General features: G+C 42.3%; 1 protein-coding gene across 1 annotated transcript in view; it reads right to left on the reverse strand.

The window, feature by feature from the left end:
* The window catches only part of RAPGEF5 (Rap guanine nucleotide exchange factor 5), a 229,809-nt gene that overhangs the window by 68,358 nt on the left and 142,058 nt on the right, over positions 1 to 19,393 (reverse strand). The window contains exons 10-11 of the mRNA XM_025464341.3: positions 3,608 to 3,723; positions 3,069 to 3,157 (exon numbers count right to left, since the gene is read on the reverse strand). Of these exons, the coding sequence (XP_025320126.2) occupies positions 3,069 to 3,157; positions 3,608 to 3,723 (205 nt within the window). The remainder of the gene's footprint in view (positions 1 to 3,068; positions 3,158 to 3,607; positions 3,724 to 19,393) is intronic.

Genomic DNA, 19,393 nt, shown 5'->3' on the forward strand with positions numbered 1-19,393 from the left:
GAAGACTCCTTGGGCCTGGTCCTACAAGGGAGGAAAGGTACGCATAGAGGAGATTATGAAAACATTCATGTGTAGATCTATTCACTTGGGAAAACCATGAGTAAGTCGCTTTTAAGCATCTCTAATATTTTTGCTTTGAAAACTCAGTTTGAGTTGTTGATAGAATAACATGAATTGTTGTTTTCTATAGTCGCTTCTTGATTCAGGTGGCGAGAGGATTACATTATATCAATAGCTCTGGCATTCTCCTTCCTATTCCGTTCAATTAAGTCAACGTTTTTCCACTTACACATTCACATCAATTAGTAATCACTTCAACTGCTCCTCTGTGAGTGCAGAAGGTCTGTTCTATTGGGCCTTGCACTTACATTTTCACAACTAAGTGACTTTTGTGGGAAAGAGATGGGAAATTACTCACATCTCTTGCTCCGATATTTTCTCCAGCCTCTGGTGGGTACAGGAATGTAAGAATCCAGAACAGGCTCATCTAGTCTCCAGGAGAGTTTATGTCCTCCCATGTACCCTCTTCCTCCTCACTGCCATTGGGGCCATGTGGACGAGCACCATATGGCTCCAGCCAGCCCCATATGGTTCCCTCTCCCTAAAAGGGGTGCTCGAGAACATAAAAACGCTGTTGTATACTTTTATTGCAGCCCCTTCTCATTTTCCTCCATCTGTCTTCCATATGTTTATACGATGCTATTAGGCTCTTGCACACGTAGGCCTTTTATAATGAGGGTTGCCAGCCTGACCAAAATAAAGAACGAGAATTCACCTCTGTCGGTAACAAGGGGCCTCAATTACTTTAAATATGTGATTCATTTAGTATTCAAACTAGGACAAATGAATAACCTCCTTTCTTCAAGTTGCCCATGAAATTCATTTTATTTTTACATATATGATATTTCTTTCCATTTTAGCAACAAAAACCACATAACGGCTTTTCTGTTCTATTTTCTCCAAGTGCTGTAGGTGAAGTTTTGAAGAACCACATATGACTTCACTTAGGCCTCCCTATTACATGCACATCAATCTTTCTCTGAGTTTGACTTTTCATTTTTATAAAGTTCTCCGTTAATCACAGGAAAAGTTGCTACCATGCTTTCTTTCAAGTGTCACTACAAAAATTTGAAGTTTCATGTGTCCTCTGAAAACTCTAAGGAAATGAGTAGGAATCAGGAGAGGCTGACCCCAAGAGGCCTCTTCAAGCTCTGCTGAGGGCAAGCCACTGAGCTCTGGTCCTCTTTGCTTTGCTGAGCACTAAAAGTGACATATCTGATACAGGGCCTGGTGCAACAGTCACTAGACACCATGCACAACACTGTTTCCAGCAGCAGGCAACTCCTGGCATTAGCAAAGTAATCCGAGTGATTTCTCATTCCCAGTGTTAAATAGTGGGACTTGCTATGGGCACCTAGGCCATCTTTCTCAAAACAAAACAAAACAAAACACCACTGACAATCAGAAAGAAAGAAAAAAAGAAATCAAGTGAAGCCTAATACTGGCTTTAATAATTTTTAAACTTACTCATATGACCTAGACACAAAGTCTCACATTACAGACCAGAACTGTGGTGCTATTAAGAAGAGGCAAGCATACAATCCCCTGAAACATCTATCCACATTAAAAGGTGTCCTCTTTGGGGCAGATTATTTGCCTGTAATCTAGTTCAAACCACCTGTGTAAAGCAGTCTGGTAATCAGTACATGGAAAATTATGCCCGTTCCATGATGATTATATCTGATGAAGCGGAACACGGGAATAGTGCTCAAATGCAGAAAATATTAATCAATAGACATAGAAAAACAACTCAGCAAATGCCATGAGAATGTTTTTCTTTTAGCCTGTGTATAAATGGCATTTACTCATTTCTCCCACCTTAAACATATGCAAAGTAAAGTATCTATTTGAATTTTGAGATCAGAATATAACATTACTGTAGGATAAGGGATTGAGTTACTTTCCTTTTCTTTTTTTAACCCACTTACATATTTCATCCAACTTTGTTTCTCTTCATGTCCTTTATAATGCAATTTAGAATCAGACATCAGTTAGGTTCAGACAAAAAAACTAGTGAGACCTAAGGAAACTTGCTCCCACCTACACAGTCATTTCACAATCCTTCCTACAAGGGAAAAACCTAAGGTGTTACTCTGCAGGAATTCAACCTACAAACACCTTTTATTGATGCAGTCAATGTCATGCCAAGTGTGGGCATCACAGGTGCTCTGGTAACAGCAAAAAGTGCATTTCAGTCAGGAGATCAAGTTACAGAATTGAGGCAACAGCCAGAGGCCTATTCACTGGAATAATTGTTCCACGCTGGAACAAATGACAAATTCTGGTGAAGAGAAGTATGTACTTGCCCTTTGGTGATAAAGGAAGCATGGTTAGGTTGTTTTGTAGATGCAGTGGTACTGTTTCCCAAAGTGCAAGGGTGACAAAGCTAAGTGGGTATTTTGCTCCCAGATTAAACAGAAATTTGGACAAGAAGTCTGATCAATAAGACTTCACTGAATTATAGTTTCTGGATTGCGAAGCTGTAAGTATGAATATTCTGCACAGCAGGGCTTGCTCTGAGCAGTTTGTAAATCACCTGGAAAAGGGCAGAAGTTGCTGCTAAGCTTCTAGTTGCTGAGTAGTTACATTAATTGTTGACGTTTCTGCAGAGGCTACTCCCCTCAGCTCAGTGCTTCCCAGAGGCCAGGTGAATGCTCAGTCCCTGGTATTTCTTCCCAACAAACACTGGCTATAGAAATGCTAGCCTCTTGCCAATTGTCTTTAGGTGAGATTTGGTCAAAATTGCCCAAGACACTGAGAACATCTGCCTTCCTAATGTTTTCTTTGTACAGCGACTTCCCAGGTGGCTGCTCAGATCTACATGTGTCCATTTACTGGATTGAAACAAAACAGCACGAGGCCAGGGGGGAGGCGCACAAAGCATATGCCGCTTCTGCCCATGCTGGGTTCCCCTGCAGTGGGAACCTTGCCCCTGAGGGTCCCAACAAGGGGCAGCTGCAGCTGCAGGTCTGGAAGCTGGAGACACCCCCCCCCAACCCCCGCCTTACCTGTTTCTTTGTCCTGGACTTCTTCCAGGTGCAAGTCATTCAAAAGGTGCTCCAAAATCTTCTCCGGGGTCCCGGACACGACCACGTATCTGTCAGAGAGCAGAGAGTCCACCGAGTCATCCTCGGTAGAAGACTGCGAGCGGCTGCTCCATTCATCGTCCTCGTCCTCCTCGTCAATGTATTTGAAATAAGGCACATCGAAGGTGGGCAAGGGCAGCTCTGGGTCCGAGAGCGCGGATTCCTTCCTCTCTAGATGAGGGTCAAAGACCCTCAGCCGGGAGCTGCCCATTGTGATCGGCTACTAACAAAGGCATCCCCTAAGAGCTCAAAGATCTTGCCATCTCCGTCCTTTCGCAGGGAACTGAGTCCATCTGGCTGCCAAGAGCTCTGCAGTCAGCTAGAACGCTCGAGAGGCGGAGAGAAAAGAGGGAGGGAGGGAGGGATGGGAGGCAGCGGGAGCGAGTGAGATGGAGCGAGAGAAGGGGAGAGAAGGGGAGCCAGGCAGGGCCGGGAAACGCGCTGCGCTGGGGCGAACTCACCTCCAATCACTCTCGGCGCTGCCGGCCGGGGGGGCCGGGCCACAGCCCTGCACTTTCTTCAGCACCAGGACGTTCCGCTCCTGCTCCGTAACCTGAACGGTCGCCACTTCATCATCCTGCATTCATTGGGGACCGGAGCGACCGGTGGGATGAGAAGGGGAGAGATAATTAGGCCAACAAAAACAAGAACAAAAAGAACCCCCAAACCAAAACAGGGGCTAAACTGAAGCTGCGTTTTCTCCAGTTGCTTTCCACCAGGATTTCTTTAAAGGTTAGGAAAAAAATGAGAAGTCCGGGCAAGAATCTCCCTCTAATGGTGGAGTGTCCAGGCTCAAATTCTACAGACATGTAGACTATCAGGGAGGCATAAAATACTGTAAAAGGAAATGGGAAAAAAAATAACCAAAAGTGGGACTAGGATTCAGAAAGCTCACTTTGAAAACTACCTGAATGACCTGAATTAAGAAATCCAAAGTTCAGAGTTTCAAAAAACACGACATACTAATTGCATATATATTCTCTTTTATCTCATAATGCTTATTAAATATTCACTGTATTAAAACTGGAAAGTCATAAATCATTTAAACACTAAAACAATGAGCAAGCCATATTAAGTAGTTATAGGAGACACATATTCATTTACTTCACACCCTACTTTAAAAGGTGGGCAAAAAAACTACCCATTCTATCACTTGGTTCATTAATCCCCCCAGACGTAAGATGGCCTTCAAATTTATCATGTACGAGTTTTGCCAGAATACAAGCAAAAATGGATCTCTAGTTAGAATCTCATCTAGGCTGAAATTCGCATGTCATGGGTGAGTGCACTGACTTTCTTCACCTCGGTCCCTTTTAAAAAGGAGAGAAGGCTGAACAATCATTCATTTCTGCACACACAGCTTCCACAGCCCAGAGCCAGCGTGGTCCGCTGACGTGGCTCTGTCAGAGTTCGGCTCACTGCTGACCCAGCAGTGTGGAGCCCGACCCTGAGTGATGAACACTTCCAGAGTATATTGTGTGAAATTCTCCCAGCGTGAGGCACCGGGAAGTGGAAAGAAGCCCAGGAAGAAAGAACCGTAAGATGCATGCAAGAAAAGCTAGCTTCTGTATCCCGGAGATTTGAGCAAAAGATTAAAGCAAGAAAAGTTGATAGAAAGTAGGCTTCACCTTAAAAATATCACTTCTTTCAAAAGGGAAACATGCCCTAGAGTTCTTAGCATGTTTCTGCCACCGGCAGAAAATCCAACCTATTATTAGGTGCAAATACTTAAAAAAAGAAAAAAAAAAGAAAGAGTATTTGTTTCCCCCAACAGGTAAAACGTATTAAGTCCTAACTGTACCTTATTAATCAGTTCCACAGATCTATCAGGGCTGTCAAAATATTTTATTCACCTTGCATAAGAATTGAGGCACTAATCTTGCCATAATTGTCAACCAAATCAGTGATACAATTATGACTTCAAATGCTGATGTCCTGATTCCCAAGAAAATGTAGAGACAAAAATACAAATTATCGGTCACTCTAAACAACAATATAATTTTATGATAATTTAAAATATCTTTTAGTGGCAAATAATTTTACTATGTAAAACTGGTGTATTACATTTCAGCAAGGTCAGACGCTCAGTTACTGTGGCAATTAATGTTGGATATTCATTGTTAAACTCCCTGAGGACGGCAGTGTGACTCCTGTAACATGAATACCAATGTGTAATTGCTATCTTTCATTTCTCCAAAGGGGTTCTTTTGTTATCCATGTAGTTGAAGTGAAATAAGGTGGCTGGAGAGAGGAGCATATCTTGACCAAAAAAAAAAAAAAAAAAGGCAGAATGTGGGTCTGGGATCCTGAGACACACAGAAAAAAATAATTCACTCAACAGTAGATTTGAAAGGACAAAAATCTTTCCCTGGTTTTCCTCTCATCGTAAGCCAATATTCATTTTATATGAGCCTGCTGTCATTCTGAAGTACATTTTACATTCTACATGCACGTGATATATGGCATTATTAACTTCCATGGGCCACGCACATACATATGGATGGGAAGGGCTTCTCTAATGTCTGTGTAACTAATATGTATTACAGGGCTGTGCAGAGAGCAGCCACACTCTGCTGGGCAGGGAAATAGCTGAATCATATTGATGTACTATCAATAGCATCTTATGTCATACTGATAGTTTCCATTTTGAAAACCTGTTAAAAAATAAAGAGAAGAAAAAGCCGAAAAATCAATGTATAAAGGGAGATGTAAGTTATCTAAAATTGCCGTGAAAACATAATAATCCTATGCATTATATCTGGCTTTCAGAAAGGAAGGTAATATGAACGCCTCATGACCCATGCACCCTCATCTAATTGTTCTTCCTGAAAAAGAGCGGAGTACCATGGTAGAGGTTCTGAGTATGAAACTTTGTTCTGGTGCTTGCTTGGTGAAGAATAAAAGTATTTAGAGGTCTAATGATGGAAAATTGTTTAGTGACAAATTGTGAAGTGCAAGTAAGGCATTAAAATGCTTAATTTATAGTCAACCACTCAACAAATGGCGATGGTGTCTTATGGGTAAGGCACTGTGCTGGATATGGAGTAACAAGCAAAGATGAGCAAGACAAGTCCCTTGCCCTTAACTAACAAGTTAATAGGCTCCCTGTCAACATAACTGTGGCTTGGCAAGCATCTGACGATGAGGCCAAATGCAAGAGACAGTGCCAAGGTTGAACCCGTGGGATTTGATAGTCAAGACGACCGCAAGTGACAGAGAATGGCAATGCCATGAAGTGGGACAAAAACATATAGAGACATCGGTTCTGGTGAGACTGATGCATCTAGTTTCAGACAAGTGATGTTTTAGTATCGATAACATATCATGCTATAGATACTTAGCAGTTAGAAATAATGAACTAGGCTTCCAACAGAGATCAGGGGCAGAGACAAATTTGTGAATTATTCAAGTTTTGGGAGTGGATGAGATTGTTAAGGGGGATCAAGAGAGAAAAAGAACTATAAAAATGGAAATAGGGGAAGAAAAAAAACCCCACAGAAAGTTGGGGAATAGCTGGAGAATCAGAGTCTTGAGATTATGAAGAAGTCAAACCAAAAAAAAAAAAAAAAGAAGTCAAACCAAGATGAGCCAGGAGAACCTGGAGGGCATGGTGTCAAGAGATTTAAGGAAAAAGCTGGTCTGATGCTGTCAAGTTTACAAAGATAAGTTTTTGAAAAAGAAATGACAAGATCACCTTGGTCCGGGATTGAGAAAAGAAGGGTTAAGATGTGATTGAATTGGGGGGGGGGGAAGTGCAGAGATGGGCAAGACCCCTTCCTGGAAGTGCATTATGAAGGGAAGGGGTCAGACTGCAAAGTCTGTGTGGCTGTCGAAGGCAGCAAGGGGAGAGGGATATGGAGAAGAGGGGACAAAATCAGGAACACAGTACAAGAGGTAGGTTATAAAAGGTTAAAAATTCTTTCCCTCAGAGAGTTTCAAGGGAAGGAGGATAGGTGGAGACTTAGAAAAAAATAAAGTAGGGAACATCAAGAAACCAAGTAGAGCATATGAGATGGCTTCTATCCTCTTAGTAGAGTGGGGATTGGAAATACCTTCTGGAAGGAGGGGGTTCAGGGTGAAGTTGGTGGACACATGGCTTCCAGGGGATAAACAAGTTATGAAAAAGAGCATTTCTAAGCAGCTTTGTGGACCGCTGAGGGTAGAAACACACATTGATGGTTATCTGCCTTTCTGCTGAAGTGCTCACAAACCTTAGGGGAATAGTCAATGATGGGGCACAGCCAGAAGAAGGGGTTGGCAAAGGAAACAACAAGGGAAGGGCTTCTGGGGGGTGGGGAGTCAGCATACCATGAATGCAGCTCATCCCCATATAGTGTCTGTCTGGCTAGGGAAAGCAGTGAGCCAAGAAAGGAGTTGATAAATTGAGAAAACATGGAGCGGCTGAGGATAAGACTCCATAGGAGCTAAGGGACATGCAGGGGGTGGACGAAGAAGCAGGTGGAAGCTTTGATCAAGGAGGCAAATATCTCAAGTGGGGCAGTTCAGAGCGGTGAAGACTGAAGAAGACCAGAGGAGTCCCTGATACTCAGGAGCTAGGCCGGGGCCTCTCCTGTGAATGCCAGTGACTGCAGAAAACTGACATCAGAAAGAGCCAGGCTCTGACTAGGATGGAGCAAGACAAACACAAGGCTCCATGGTAATCACACCTGAACACAGACAAAGCATGAATGCTGGCCAAGCCAGAAAACACCAAAAAAATCCAGATAATGAGCAACTGCTGCTTCTTTCACAATGAGCACTTTGGTTTTTCTAGTCTGCCTTGCCTGGAGATAAGACTTAAGATATCTAGTCACAGAGTTACCCCATTTTCTGATGGCAAAGCCCTACTTCTTTAAACCCTCCCCCAAATCACTGGACACAAACCCAAGTCCTATGAGTCCTTTCCCCCAGCATTGTCTTATACTGAGTTGCCCCACAGCTCCCCACCGTGTGAGGTCTCCAGGTCAGCAATGGGCAACAAAACCAGCCTGTCCAACTATGGCTGTGCTCCTGGTGGCCTCTGACTAGAGGACATTGATGAGAGTTATCGGATGCTGCCTTGCCACTGGTATGGAGCGGTATGGACATGATGGTCACTGGAATCAAGGATTAACAAAAAGCATTCTGGGAGCTCCTAGGTGGCTCAGTTGGTTGGGCACTTGCCTTTGGCTCAGGTCATGATCCTGACTGAGATTAAAAAAAAAAAAAAAAAAAAAGCATTGCTTTGTCAGGGTGATGAGACAGTCATAGATAGGAATGTTCCTGAAAGTGACTGCAGGAAACAGGGCTCAAAGGATGGTAAGGTAGAAGATAGATAATAAAGCTACTGGGGAAAGTAGAAGAGCATCTGGAGTGAAGGAAAGATGACCTGAGCAAGTTGCACAGGCCTTAGGAGAGAAGGGGCTTCTGCAGGTACGACAATGATATGGAAGGGGCACAGGGTGGATTCCTAGAAGGCACCACATTTCTTCATGCCTTTGCCCATAGTGTTCAGCCCTGCTTTGTATATGCTCAGTGAAAATTCCCATCTCTTCCCAAAACACATATGAGCCTCCGGGTGTGCAGAAATCAGTTCTTTCCCTACTCTCCAGAAGGGATGCTGGGAAGAAGAAGAAATTCCAACAACTGGGCCAGATGGAGTAGTCTTCACAGCTTTGTCTGTGGGATGCGATTTGGGATGAATGGGTAGGTGTGGAAGGAGAGGAAATGCAAAACCAAACAGGTGTCCTCAGCTAAAATGGTGTATGTAGGGGGGATAAATGCTAACAGGGAAGGCTGATAGATCACAGAACTACAGGAGCACTGAAAAGAGCCCATTAGGATAATGAAAACAAAGAAAGCCTCCCAAGTTGTCCCTACTCCTCATCTTTGTTCCATTCTTTGGGCCAGTAGCTCTATTTCCTTTTTCTGGCTACACTACTATCGTGCCTGTGAATTCTGAATGAATTATAGAACCAGTATTTTTTACTTACTTTAGACTAACTTGTATGCTTATGGTAAGCTTTTGTACTTCTAAATCAAACTTTTTTCCTTTAATTTATTCACATGAAAGATTTATTTTTAGGATGAAAATACCTAGTAAATAATAAAAATATTAATCTTTTAAAAAATAAAATGAAGAATTGATACTCATAGTTTAGCAGGTCTTAACTTGTATTATCCTGAACCAAATTTCTGACTGTATTTATATTTTCACTTATCACCAGCACTAGCAAGATAAAGTGATTACTAAGGGATTTTTCAGGCTTCCTGGAATTATCACAACTACTTGCTTGATTTTTCCATTATCACAAATAATGGAAAATATTCCTCTCCCAAACTCTCACATTAAGCAGCCACTGGTATTCTCTATGGCAATTGTGTCCCTGTTGCTCTATGAATGTAAACTCCTATAAAAGCACTTAACTGGGGGATTCATTGATGGGCTTTAGGGACTCAGAGAACCCTCAGAAAGTACCTAAAGTTTTTATGTGTAGGCACATTTTTCAAGGCAGAGTCAAGAGTCTTCAGTCTCACTCAAATCTATGAACACCAAAGAGTGCAAACCATTCCATATGATGGAACTTTCATTTATCACCTCACCTAAGAAGTATTCTTTGTGAGTCCTGCCACTAACACCCTCCATCCAGGTGAGATGCCCAAAGAACCTGGTCATGATGTCTATCACACTGACCTCTATTCATTTGTTCTCTCTGTGTTCTCTAGTAAATGATGACATCTTGAGGGCAGGGACTGTGACTTCTATCTCTCTTTCTAACACACAACTCAGGGTACATGATATTCATTTGATAAAGGTTTACTGTATATACAAATTTTTAAAAATATTTTTTTAATTTTTATTTATTTATGATAGTCACAGAGAGAGGGAGAGAGAGAGGCAGAGACACAGGCAGAGGGAGAAGCAGGCTCCATGCACTAGGAGCCCGACGTGGGATTCGATCCCGGGTCTCCAGGATCATGCCCTGGGCCAAAGGCAGGTGCTAAACCGCTGCGCCACCCAGGGATCCCCTGTATATACAAATTAATGAACAAACGAGAAGGACTGAATTGCCTCTAAAAAGCAGAATTCTATGTTGTAAGGCTCAAAGGTTATTCTTCCTGAAAGGCTTCCCTCACCCTCCACTTAGTCACTTTTCTATTATAATGCTCATCATAGTAGCTAATTGTGCTTTGAACATGAGTGTTAGAATTACTTATTCCACCTACTAAACCAAGCTCCCATGCAACTAACATATAGTAAGAGGCCATGTAACTTACACAGCATTAGGAAGGCATTCACTCCCAGCAACTGCACTGCTGGGGATTTACCCCAAAGATACAGATGCAATGAAACGCCAGGACACCTGCACCCCGATGTTTATAGCAGCAATGGCCACGATAGCCAAACTGTGGAAGGAGCCTCGGAGTCCATCGAAAGATGAATGGATAAAGAAGATGTGGTTTATGTATACAATGGAATATTACTTAGCCATTAGAAACGACAAATACCCACCATTTGCTTCGACATGGATGGAACTGGAGGGTATTATCCTGAGTGAAATAAGTCAATCAGAGAAGGACAAACATTATATGGTCTCATTCATTTTGGAAACATAAAAAATAGTGAAAGGGAATAAAGGGGAAAGGAGAAAAAGATGAGTGGGAAATATCAGAAAGGGAGACAGAACATGAAAGACTACTAACTCTGGGAAACGAACTAGGGGTAGTGGAAGGGGAGGTGGGCGGGGGGTGGGGGTGACTGGGTGACGGGCACTGAGGTGGGCACTTGATGGGATGAGCACTGGGTGTTATTCTATATATTGGAAAATTGAACACCAATAAAAAATAAATTAAATAAATAAATAAATAAATAAATAAATAAATAAATAAATAAATAAATATTGGGGAAAAAAAAAAAAGGAAGGCATTCACTAAATGGTACTGTCCCTTGGTCTAGGGCATATAAAAAGGGGGTGGACATGAACAGGTCAAACTCTGAGATAAATTGTGAACTAGGCAAGGTGTGTATTTTGAAGTTGTTTTTTTTTTTTAAAGATTTTATTTATTTATTTGAGAGACACAACATGAAAGAAAGAAAGCACTAGCGGGGGACAGGGGAGGGAGAGGCAAAGCACCTCCTCGCTGAGCAGGTGGCCCAGTGTGGGACTCAATCCCAGAACCCTGGGATCATGATCAGCCCAAAGGCAGACACTTAACCGACTGAGCCACCCAGCACCCAAAATGTGTATTTTGTACCTGCTAATCTCCCCATCTTGCTCAGCCCCAAGTGCGATCTTTAGCAACCTCATGTGGCTAGTGCTCCATCATCAAACCCATCTGAGGTAGGCAGCAACACAAAGCTTTTCAGAGGGAGAACACAAAGAATCACCTGGCTTGATGCCATAGCATTTAGGAGGTCATATGGTAGTACAAGTTGCAATGCTGTTTTCCCTCAAGTTTATGGAAACAGTACCTGAAAATGCTAACTTATTTATAGGAAGGCATTTGCTATAAACTGAATGTACCTCCCCTCCAAAAAATTCCTTTGTTGAAACCTGACCCCTAGTGTGATAGTGTCTGAAGGTGGGGCCTTTAGAAGGTGATTAGGTCATGAGGGTGGACTCATGAAAGGGACTGGTAACTGATAAAAGAGCCCCCTGAAAGTTCTCTTACCTCTCCTACCTTGTGAAGACACAGTGAAATGATGGCTATCTATGAACCAGAAAGCAATCTTTCATCAGACACTGAATTTGCCAGTGCCTTGATCTTGGACTTCTAACCTCCAGAACTGTGACAAATAAATCATCATTTTTTAGAAGTCACACGGTCTGTGGTGTTCTGTGATAGCAGCCCGAATGGACTAAGACATAGAACCAATAGCTTGTTAGGATTCCTTTCATTGCATGACCTTCTTGGTCTAACCTTTATTCATCCGACAAAATTCACTTTGAGAATCGCCGCCTCCAGGAATGCCTTTCCCTTCACCTCCAGTCTGATTTGGGGGCCTCCTCTGTGACCCTATGGTACCATGTGACTCCTTCTGATTCTGCATTTTGAGGAGCACAAAGCGACAGCTGACTTATGGGGAGGTACCAAAGCTTCAACTCTGAATTCCCAAAGAACAGCCAGGTCTTAATACTTCACAGATACTCAAAGAACACTGCATGAATAAGTGAACAAAAAGATGAACAGGTAAGTGTGTGTTTTAGGGTTGAGGCTTAGAAAACAGCACCTTAAAGCTCAAAGCATCTGTGTGTGTTTCAGGGTTGAGGCTTAGAAAACAGCACCTTAAAGCTCAAAGCATCTGTGTGTGTTTCAGGGTTGAGGCTTAGAAAACAGCACCTTAAAGCTCAAAGCATCTATTTATAGCAGTGAAGTCTGATGGTGCTGATAAGCAGGGGACATTTTGCTAAGAGGTGCTTGTCCTAAAGGAGGGTCATCAAATTACCCTGGTGGTAGATGATACTGGCTTGTGCTGTTCTGCATCTTGACCATCAACTTAAGGTGAGGCACTCAGACTGGGTGAACTTGAGAAGAATAGCTGGCATGCTCATCAAACTGGACAATGATAAATAGAGGCAAGGGGTTACAGATCAGATCAAAATGGCCTGCTCTAGTTCAGGGTCTTGGCCTGAGGGTGGTTCATGTGAAAATCACTTTAAGGTAGCTCCAGGACTTAGCCACTATCTAAGAGAATACATGATCAATATTTTGTGAAATATAAAAATCACATGATTATTAGTTACTGGACCACACAATGCTAATTCAATTACACGTTATTAAGAAAGAAGGAAATAGCACTGCCATATGCAACAAGCCAATTTACTAGGAAGGGCAACAAAGAAAAGATCAAGCCAAGACCCAGGCAGATAAATCTACAACAACAAGCATTTATTGAGGGTCTACCATACGACAGGCAATGCTGAGAGTAACACATCCGTTATCCTATCATGAACAACAATTCTATGAGGTAAATACTACTAAAACCGCATTTTGATAAATCTTTGATAAATCTTGGCCAAGAAAGATCACAGAGCAAGGGTGTGGTAAAGCTGAGACTCAACCTGGATAGGCTCAACAACAGAGTTCTTAACCAGACCACAGATGTTCCCCTGAAGATGGTCAATAATGCACATTATAGACTGCAACTATCTGAGGGGACTTGGTTTACTCTGGTGCTGCTAGCAAAAACAGGCCAATCTGCTTGGGAGTCAGAGAACAGGTGTGTCTGAGTCATGGCAAAGCTCAAAAACTACTAGGATAGCCAGTTTTCAGTTCTAGATGGCCCATGCGATTTGGAAAAGCCATCAAGGGACTGAAAAGAGAAGAGGGCTGAAAAGGATGGAGCATAGTATCAGGACCACAACTAAACCAGCTAAGGGAAGGGCAGAGCTCAAGAACTACCAAAGGGAAAATGAACTGCTGGCAGGAACAGAGTTACACATGGTCAGTATCTGAGGAATCTGAGACTCTGGGCTCCTGTGCCCACACCACTTGGGTCACAGAGACACGTAGGTTAAGGCTGTGGGACTTCCAGTGCATTAGCTGCCTTGGGCCGGATAGCTTCAAGTACTGTGCAGATACTGAATTATACACTCTAAAATGGGACTTTCATCTTTAAAAAAAAAAAGGAATAAAAAGAGACACCCAAACCAATCCAAATCTGGGCTGTGATGAGCCTGTGGGCACAGAAGTTTGTTGACTAGGATACACGGGGCCCTCCACCAAGAAGCTACAAGGGGTTCTAAGAAACATGTCCTGTGAGGTACAGTTCATGTAGCTGGAATGTCTAAGAAAGAAAAGCTTGGGAGAGTGAAACCCTGGTAGGTAATTTCCATTCTCTGAGCTACCCTTCCTGTTGAAGAAAAAGCCACAGGATTACTCATGATGTTCTAGAAAGGTGACCTCCTATTAATGGGTGGCTAGATAAAAGAGGCTGATTGTTTTTCAATTTAAGGAAGTATCAACAACAGAGGTGGAATGAGCTCACCCTCAAGCTGGAGCAGAGCCTGTCAATAGTATTACGGAACAAGGGAAGATGGTTCTTCAGTGAGAGAGGGGGCCAGACAAGATGACCTTGGTATCTTTTCCAGCATTAAGATTCTACAAAAATTCAGCTGTTTTGACTTTACTTTTCTCACAAAAGCCTGAAATATTGGCTCCCCTAAATAGGAGAGATGCACATGATTTAGCAGTATCTCGTCTCATCTTGTACTACGGAAATTCACACACAGCTTAGAAAACCAGACCACTAATGCCCACATCTATTCTTGTACCGTAAATGTGGGTACAGCAGAATTAAAATACTTATCTGAAAAAAAATCTCCCCAGCCAAAAACAATTTTGTCTGAAAACAACCTTCATAGAATTTGCTGACAAGGTATCTCATGATTCTTTTTTCTCATGGAAAAAAAAGTAAACAGATTAAAAAAAAAAAAAAAGGTCAAAAGAATATTGCTGGCAAGACAGACCTGATTAAGAGAATACAGTAAGAGAAAGATTAAGTAAGCAGATGTGTGTCAAGGTGAGTGGTGGCTTGGACTTACAGGACCACAAAGTGCTGACCTGACAATTCCATCTTTGCAGAGGCTATTCTGGCAGAAAGAGACTATTTAAATAATGATCACTGGCTCCTTTTGCTCAACCTCACAGGTATTAAGATTGATAACCTAAAGCCTAAATGGAACTAATAGGATTCATCATCTCCCAACTCATAAAATCTAGGTATAGTCTGACTTCCATGGGTATGAAAGCAACACAAAGCTGTGAGTGAATGTGACCACACTCCCACAGGAAACTGGTAAACACATCTGGATGGAAAGTTCTGGCTGCTAGAGGAGAACCATATTTATTAAATTTCATTGCCTCTAGTAATTATTATGATATAAAACAAGCTGTCTAAGAATCCTAATCTTAGGGCAAGCCTAGGAATTTGATCCCAAGGCCAACTTCAGTGAGTAAAACTACTGAACAACAAGAGCAGAAGAAATGGGGATAGACTGAAATATCTTGAAATATAAAGTCCATATCTTTTTATCTCAAGTATATTGCAATATGCTGTATTCGCTTGATGGATTACTCTGGCAAAAAAAGGAAGAAGAGGGGATCCCTGGGTGGCACAGCGGTTTGGCGCCTGCCTTTGGCCCAGGGCGCAATCCTGGAGACCCGGGATCGAGTCCCGCGTCGGGCTCCCTGCATGAAGCCTGCTTCTCCCTCTGCCTGTGTCTCTGCCCCTCTCTCTCTCTCTCTGTGTGACTATCATAAATAAAAAAAAATTAAAAAAAAATTTTAAAAAAAGGAAGAAGAGAGGCACACTTAGCTAGAGTTCTGAAAAGTGTTTTTTTTTTTTTTTTAAAGATTTTATTTATTTATTCATGAGAGAGACACACACACACACAGAGGCAGACACAGGTAGAGGGAGAAGCAGGCTCCATGCAGGGAGCCCGGTGAGGGACTCAATCCCGGGACTCTAGGATCATGCCCTGGGCCGAAGGCAGGTGCTAAACTGCTGAGCCACCCAGGGATCCCCTGAAAAGTGTTTTATTTATTTATTTATTCATGAGAGACAGAGAGAGAGAGAGAGAGAGAGAGAGAGAGAGAGAGAGAGAGGCAGAGACATAGGCAGAGGGCGGGACTCAATCTCCTGGGATCACAACCTGAGCCAAAGGCAGATGCTCAACCATGAGCCACCCAAGTGCCCTCTGAAAAGTGTTTAATGAAGTGACTATGTACAGAAGTGTTGGTAGTTTAGAGGAAATTAACCAAAAGTAACCAGCCCAGAGGGAGATCTTATCCACCCTTGGGCTTGAAGGGCAAGAGGAAAAGGGTGAGGGCTGGATCCCACTGAAAGCTGGAGACATACATGAGAGGCTCCTGGGGAGGAGCTACAGTCATGGAGAGGTGTGGTCATGGTCAGAACTGCAGGAGGAAGTAGGACAGAAGTGAGAACAACAAACACCTTAACCTCCCTCTCCCTCTACACTTTGATCTCCCGCAGTGGCTCCCACTGGTCAGGTCCCTTTTGTAGGTAGCAGGCAAGAGAGCCCAGGTGATGCAGTCAACAGGAGTCAGGGCCAGCGGCACAGAGCAGAAGTGGACACGGAGGAGAGGATGTGAATACAGATGATGCAGCACACCTGACCTTTCTGTTCCCAGGGAAGCTTGGGTCGACTCACCATTAATAAGCCCCACATAAGTCATGTAGTCCAGCATCTTGCTTCAGGAAGGCAATTCCAAAATCTAGCAGCTTTTCAGTAGGGTATGTCAGTTATTTCTTTACTGACCTAATCTAATTCCTGCATGCTTCCATGTCTTAACAATCTTCCTATATCAGGTCATTGTAATTTGGGTCCCAAAATGTGCTTCATACCCGACACTGCCCAGGTGACCCTTGAGAGTTATTAAATCATGCAGATGTCATTTTTTACCATAAAAGCTTAGATTTTGAGAAATGTTTCTCGGAAGGTCCTCCTCTAGTTCCAGTATAAAAGTTATCAGTTGAGGACCAGATTTGGGGGTGAGGATGAAAGGGAGAACAGAGGACAAATGGCAGGACATGTTCTAGCTGCATGAGAACAGGGGTTTGGTCTGTTTTGTTCTCTGTGCTGTTGTCACCAACCAGAACAACAGTGACTATTCAATGAATGAATGGCCTGTCATTATGGATGAGTATATAGATACTATACATCAGAATGGCCCAGGTCAAGGACAGAGAGATGGAGAGAGGTAAGGAGGCAGAGGTTCAGCCACAGAGGGACTCAGTCCAGATAGTAGCTTAGGGTGGAAAGGAGAAATTCAAGCTACAAGTCTACAGAACAAAAAGACAAGATCTAGACCACCTGTAGTTAGGAACTAGCGCTCCAAAGTCAGATGTAGGCTAAGAGTCTGGTTAATGAACTCAGTTCACCCATCACAGAAACAACACTTGATTCTGATTTGGAGATTTTCTGAGCCAGGAAGAGCCCTGTCCTCACACAGAACTTGGGTTCACAGCTGCAGAGGTGGCCTCAAACTATTCTGAGTGGACAGAAGTTACAGGCTTTGCCTCATCTAGAGTAAAATCCTACAACCATTTAATAGCCATGTTCCAGAAGAATAAAATGTACTTCCCAAATCCCAAACTGTTATTTGAAATATGAGGATATTATACCTCTCAGAAATTTCTAGGGAATAAAAAAGACTGTGTATGCAAGAGGCCTAGCATAGTCACATCCAACTACCCTTTCATCATAAATGACTAAAAATAATTTAATAATCAACACACCTTACTAAACTCCCTTCCACCAGACCCCATGCCAGAAGTATGATCCATTTCTATTTCATTGGTAATAATAAATTCTTAGCACAAAAATTAAACTCAGATGGTGACAGCCCTTCAAAGAACCTATGACCTGAATCCAATTCACGGATAGTTACCAGAGTGAAGACACACTTGCCTGGGTTCAAATCCTAGACTTGCCACTTACTAATGAGGAAGTTTTAACAGGATTGTTCTCTTTCACCATCAGATTTCCTGCTTGTGAAATGGGATAATTATTGACCCAAACATGAACGCCAGACATAGAGAAAGCTCTCAATAAATGTATGCAGAGTAACATACAAACTGTAATGTAACTGTATGCATCGATCTGTATGCCATGCCATTTTGGTGTATTAACACCAAAATATTACAAATTGAATTTGTATTGGGGCCTTGCTACAATTTCGTTCACATGTATGTATGTTTAAGTATCATCCATATTGAAGGAAGTACGAATAATGCCATCAAACTTTTTCAGTTGCATTGAAAACCACTCCCTATGGTGCTGTAAGCATCACAGAGAGCCAGAGGCCATCACAGCAAGTTAATGACAGAGCTCACTGTACCTGGAGGAAAGAAGGCTGGAAGCCCTTCTGCTAGAGATCAGGGATCAGGATTGAGAAAATCGATCATTCTCGTGGGAAGGCAGGATTGTTTCACCCTGGCACCTACCTCACCCCCTAAATCCTAAGTCTCACTTGCCAAGAAACCATACCTTTCTAGAAGCTAAAATCCAAAAGAAAGGAGACAATGAATTTCAGTTGTCTCTGACTCTTATATTTTTAAAATAAAATTTCAAGAGTTAGGTAATGTGAGGAAGTAGTCAGCATCCTTTAGCATCAGCAAATCTAAAGTATAAACAGGATAAAACACCAGCAGCAATAAGCAAGGTGTGATGTCAGCCATGGTCACTGCGGTGAGGGCCTTAAACGCCAATGTTTCTGTTGATCTTCTGTCCCAGATATGATGGTCATTTCATTCTGCTAAGACTCATGAGTTACATACATTCTCCCTGGTTAGTGGGCCCAAGGAAATAGACAAAGGGTCAGCTGGGAATCTCTATGACCCACCTCTTGGCTTCTGGAATTAAGAAGTCTAGGTCAAAAGGCAATTGAAGGAACTGCCTTGTGCATGCATGATCTGATAGAGGGCTATTTGAAGGTAATTCAGAAGATAGGAGGATGCTTCAAATTCTAAATTAGATCTGTAGGCATTTCTTAACATGTGGAAGAATAAAGGGGGAAAATATTCAATGATTAGGGTCACTGGGGAAAAACTGTCAATATTTTGAAAATGTGAATTCCATCAATCCATGCAGACCCATTCTTTTGCAACACACCTGCAAAAATCTGTGATGACTTTATAGTGCAGAGAACAGCTCTTATTTGTACCTCTCATTACTGGCTTATCTTGATGGCTATCAAATACAATATGTAGGTTACCTGAAATTTAGGAAATTACCTGAAATCTTTCTTCCTAGGAGATTTTGCAAAAATAACAAATATAAATGTTACATAGATACTTTCTAGTTTCCAAATATTCTCAAATTATTCCAAGTGTGTGTGTGTCTGTGTGTATGCATGTGTGTGATATACATGCAAAGTTATTCTAAGGAGAAAATATCTCGACACTCTACCCAAACAGCCCAGAGATGGGATAAAAACCTATGCTAAATTATGACTCAAACTAGGTTTCCACATTCTAGCTGCAGATATACTTGTCACTTGGGGTTTGAATAATTCACAGAAGCAGTTTTATAGAAGTCTTTAAAATCTGAGTAACAAGAGGATATTATGGATTTTTAGAGCAGCACTTCATTGCTAGCCCTGACTGTTTCCTATGGCTTTGACTTCTTCCAAATTCCTCTTGTAGGAAATTCAGTTGTTTGAAAATACTTCTTGATTAAACTGAAGTTACTTGAAAAAGCTAGCTCTTAACTCTGAATAGACGCGGCAGAAGTATTCTTCAA

The sequence above is a fragment of the Canis lupus genome, chromosome 14, assembly GCF_003254725.2.
Source record: "Canis lupus dingo isolate Sandy chromosome 14, ASM325472v2, whole genome shotgun sequence".
Classification (NCBI taxonomy): domain Eukaryota; kingdom Metazoa; phylum Chordata; class Mammalia; order Carnivora; family Canidae; genus Canis; species Canis lupus.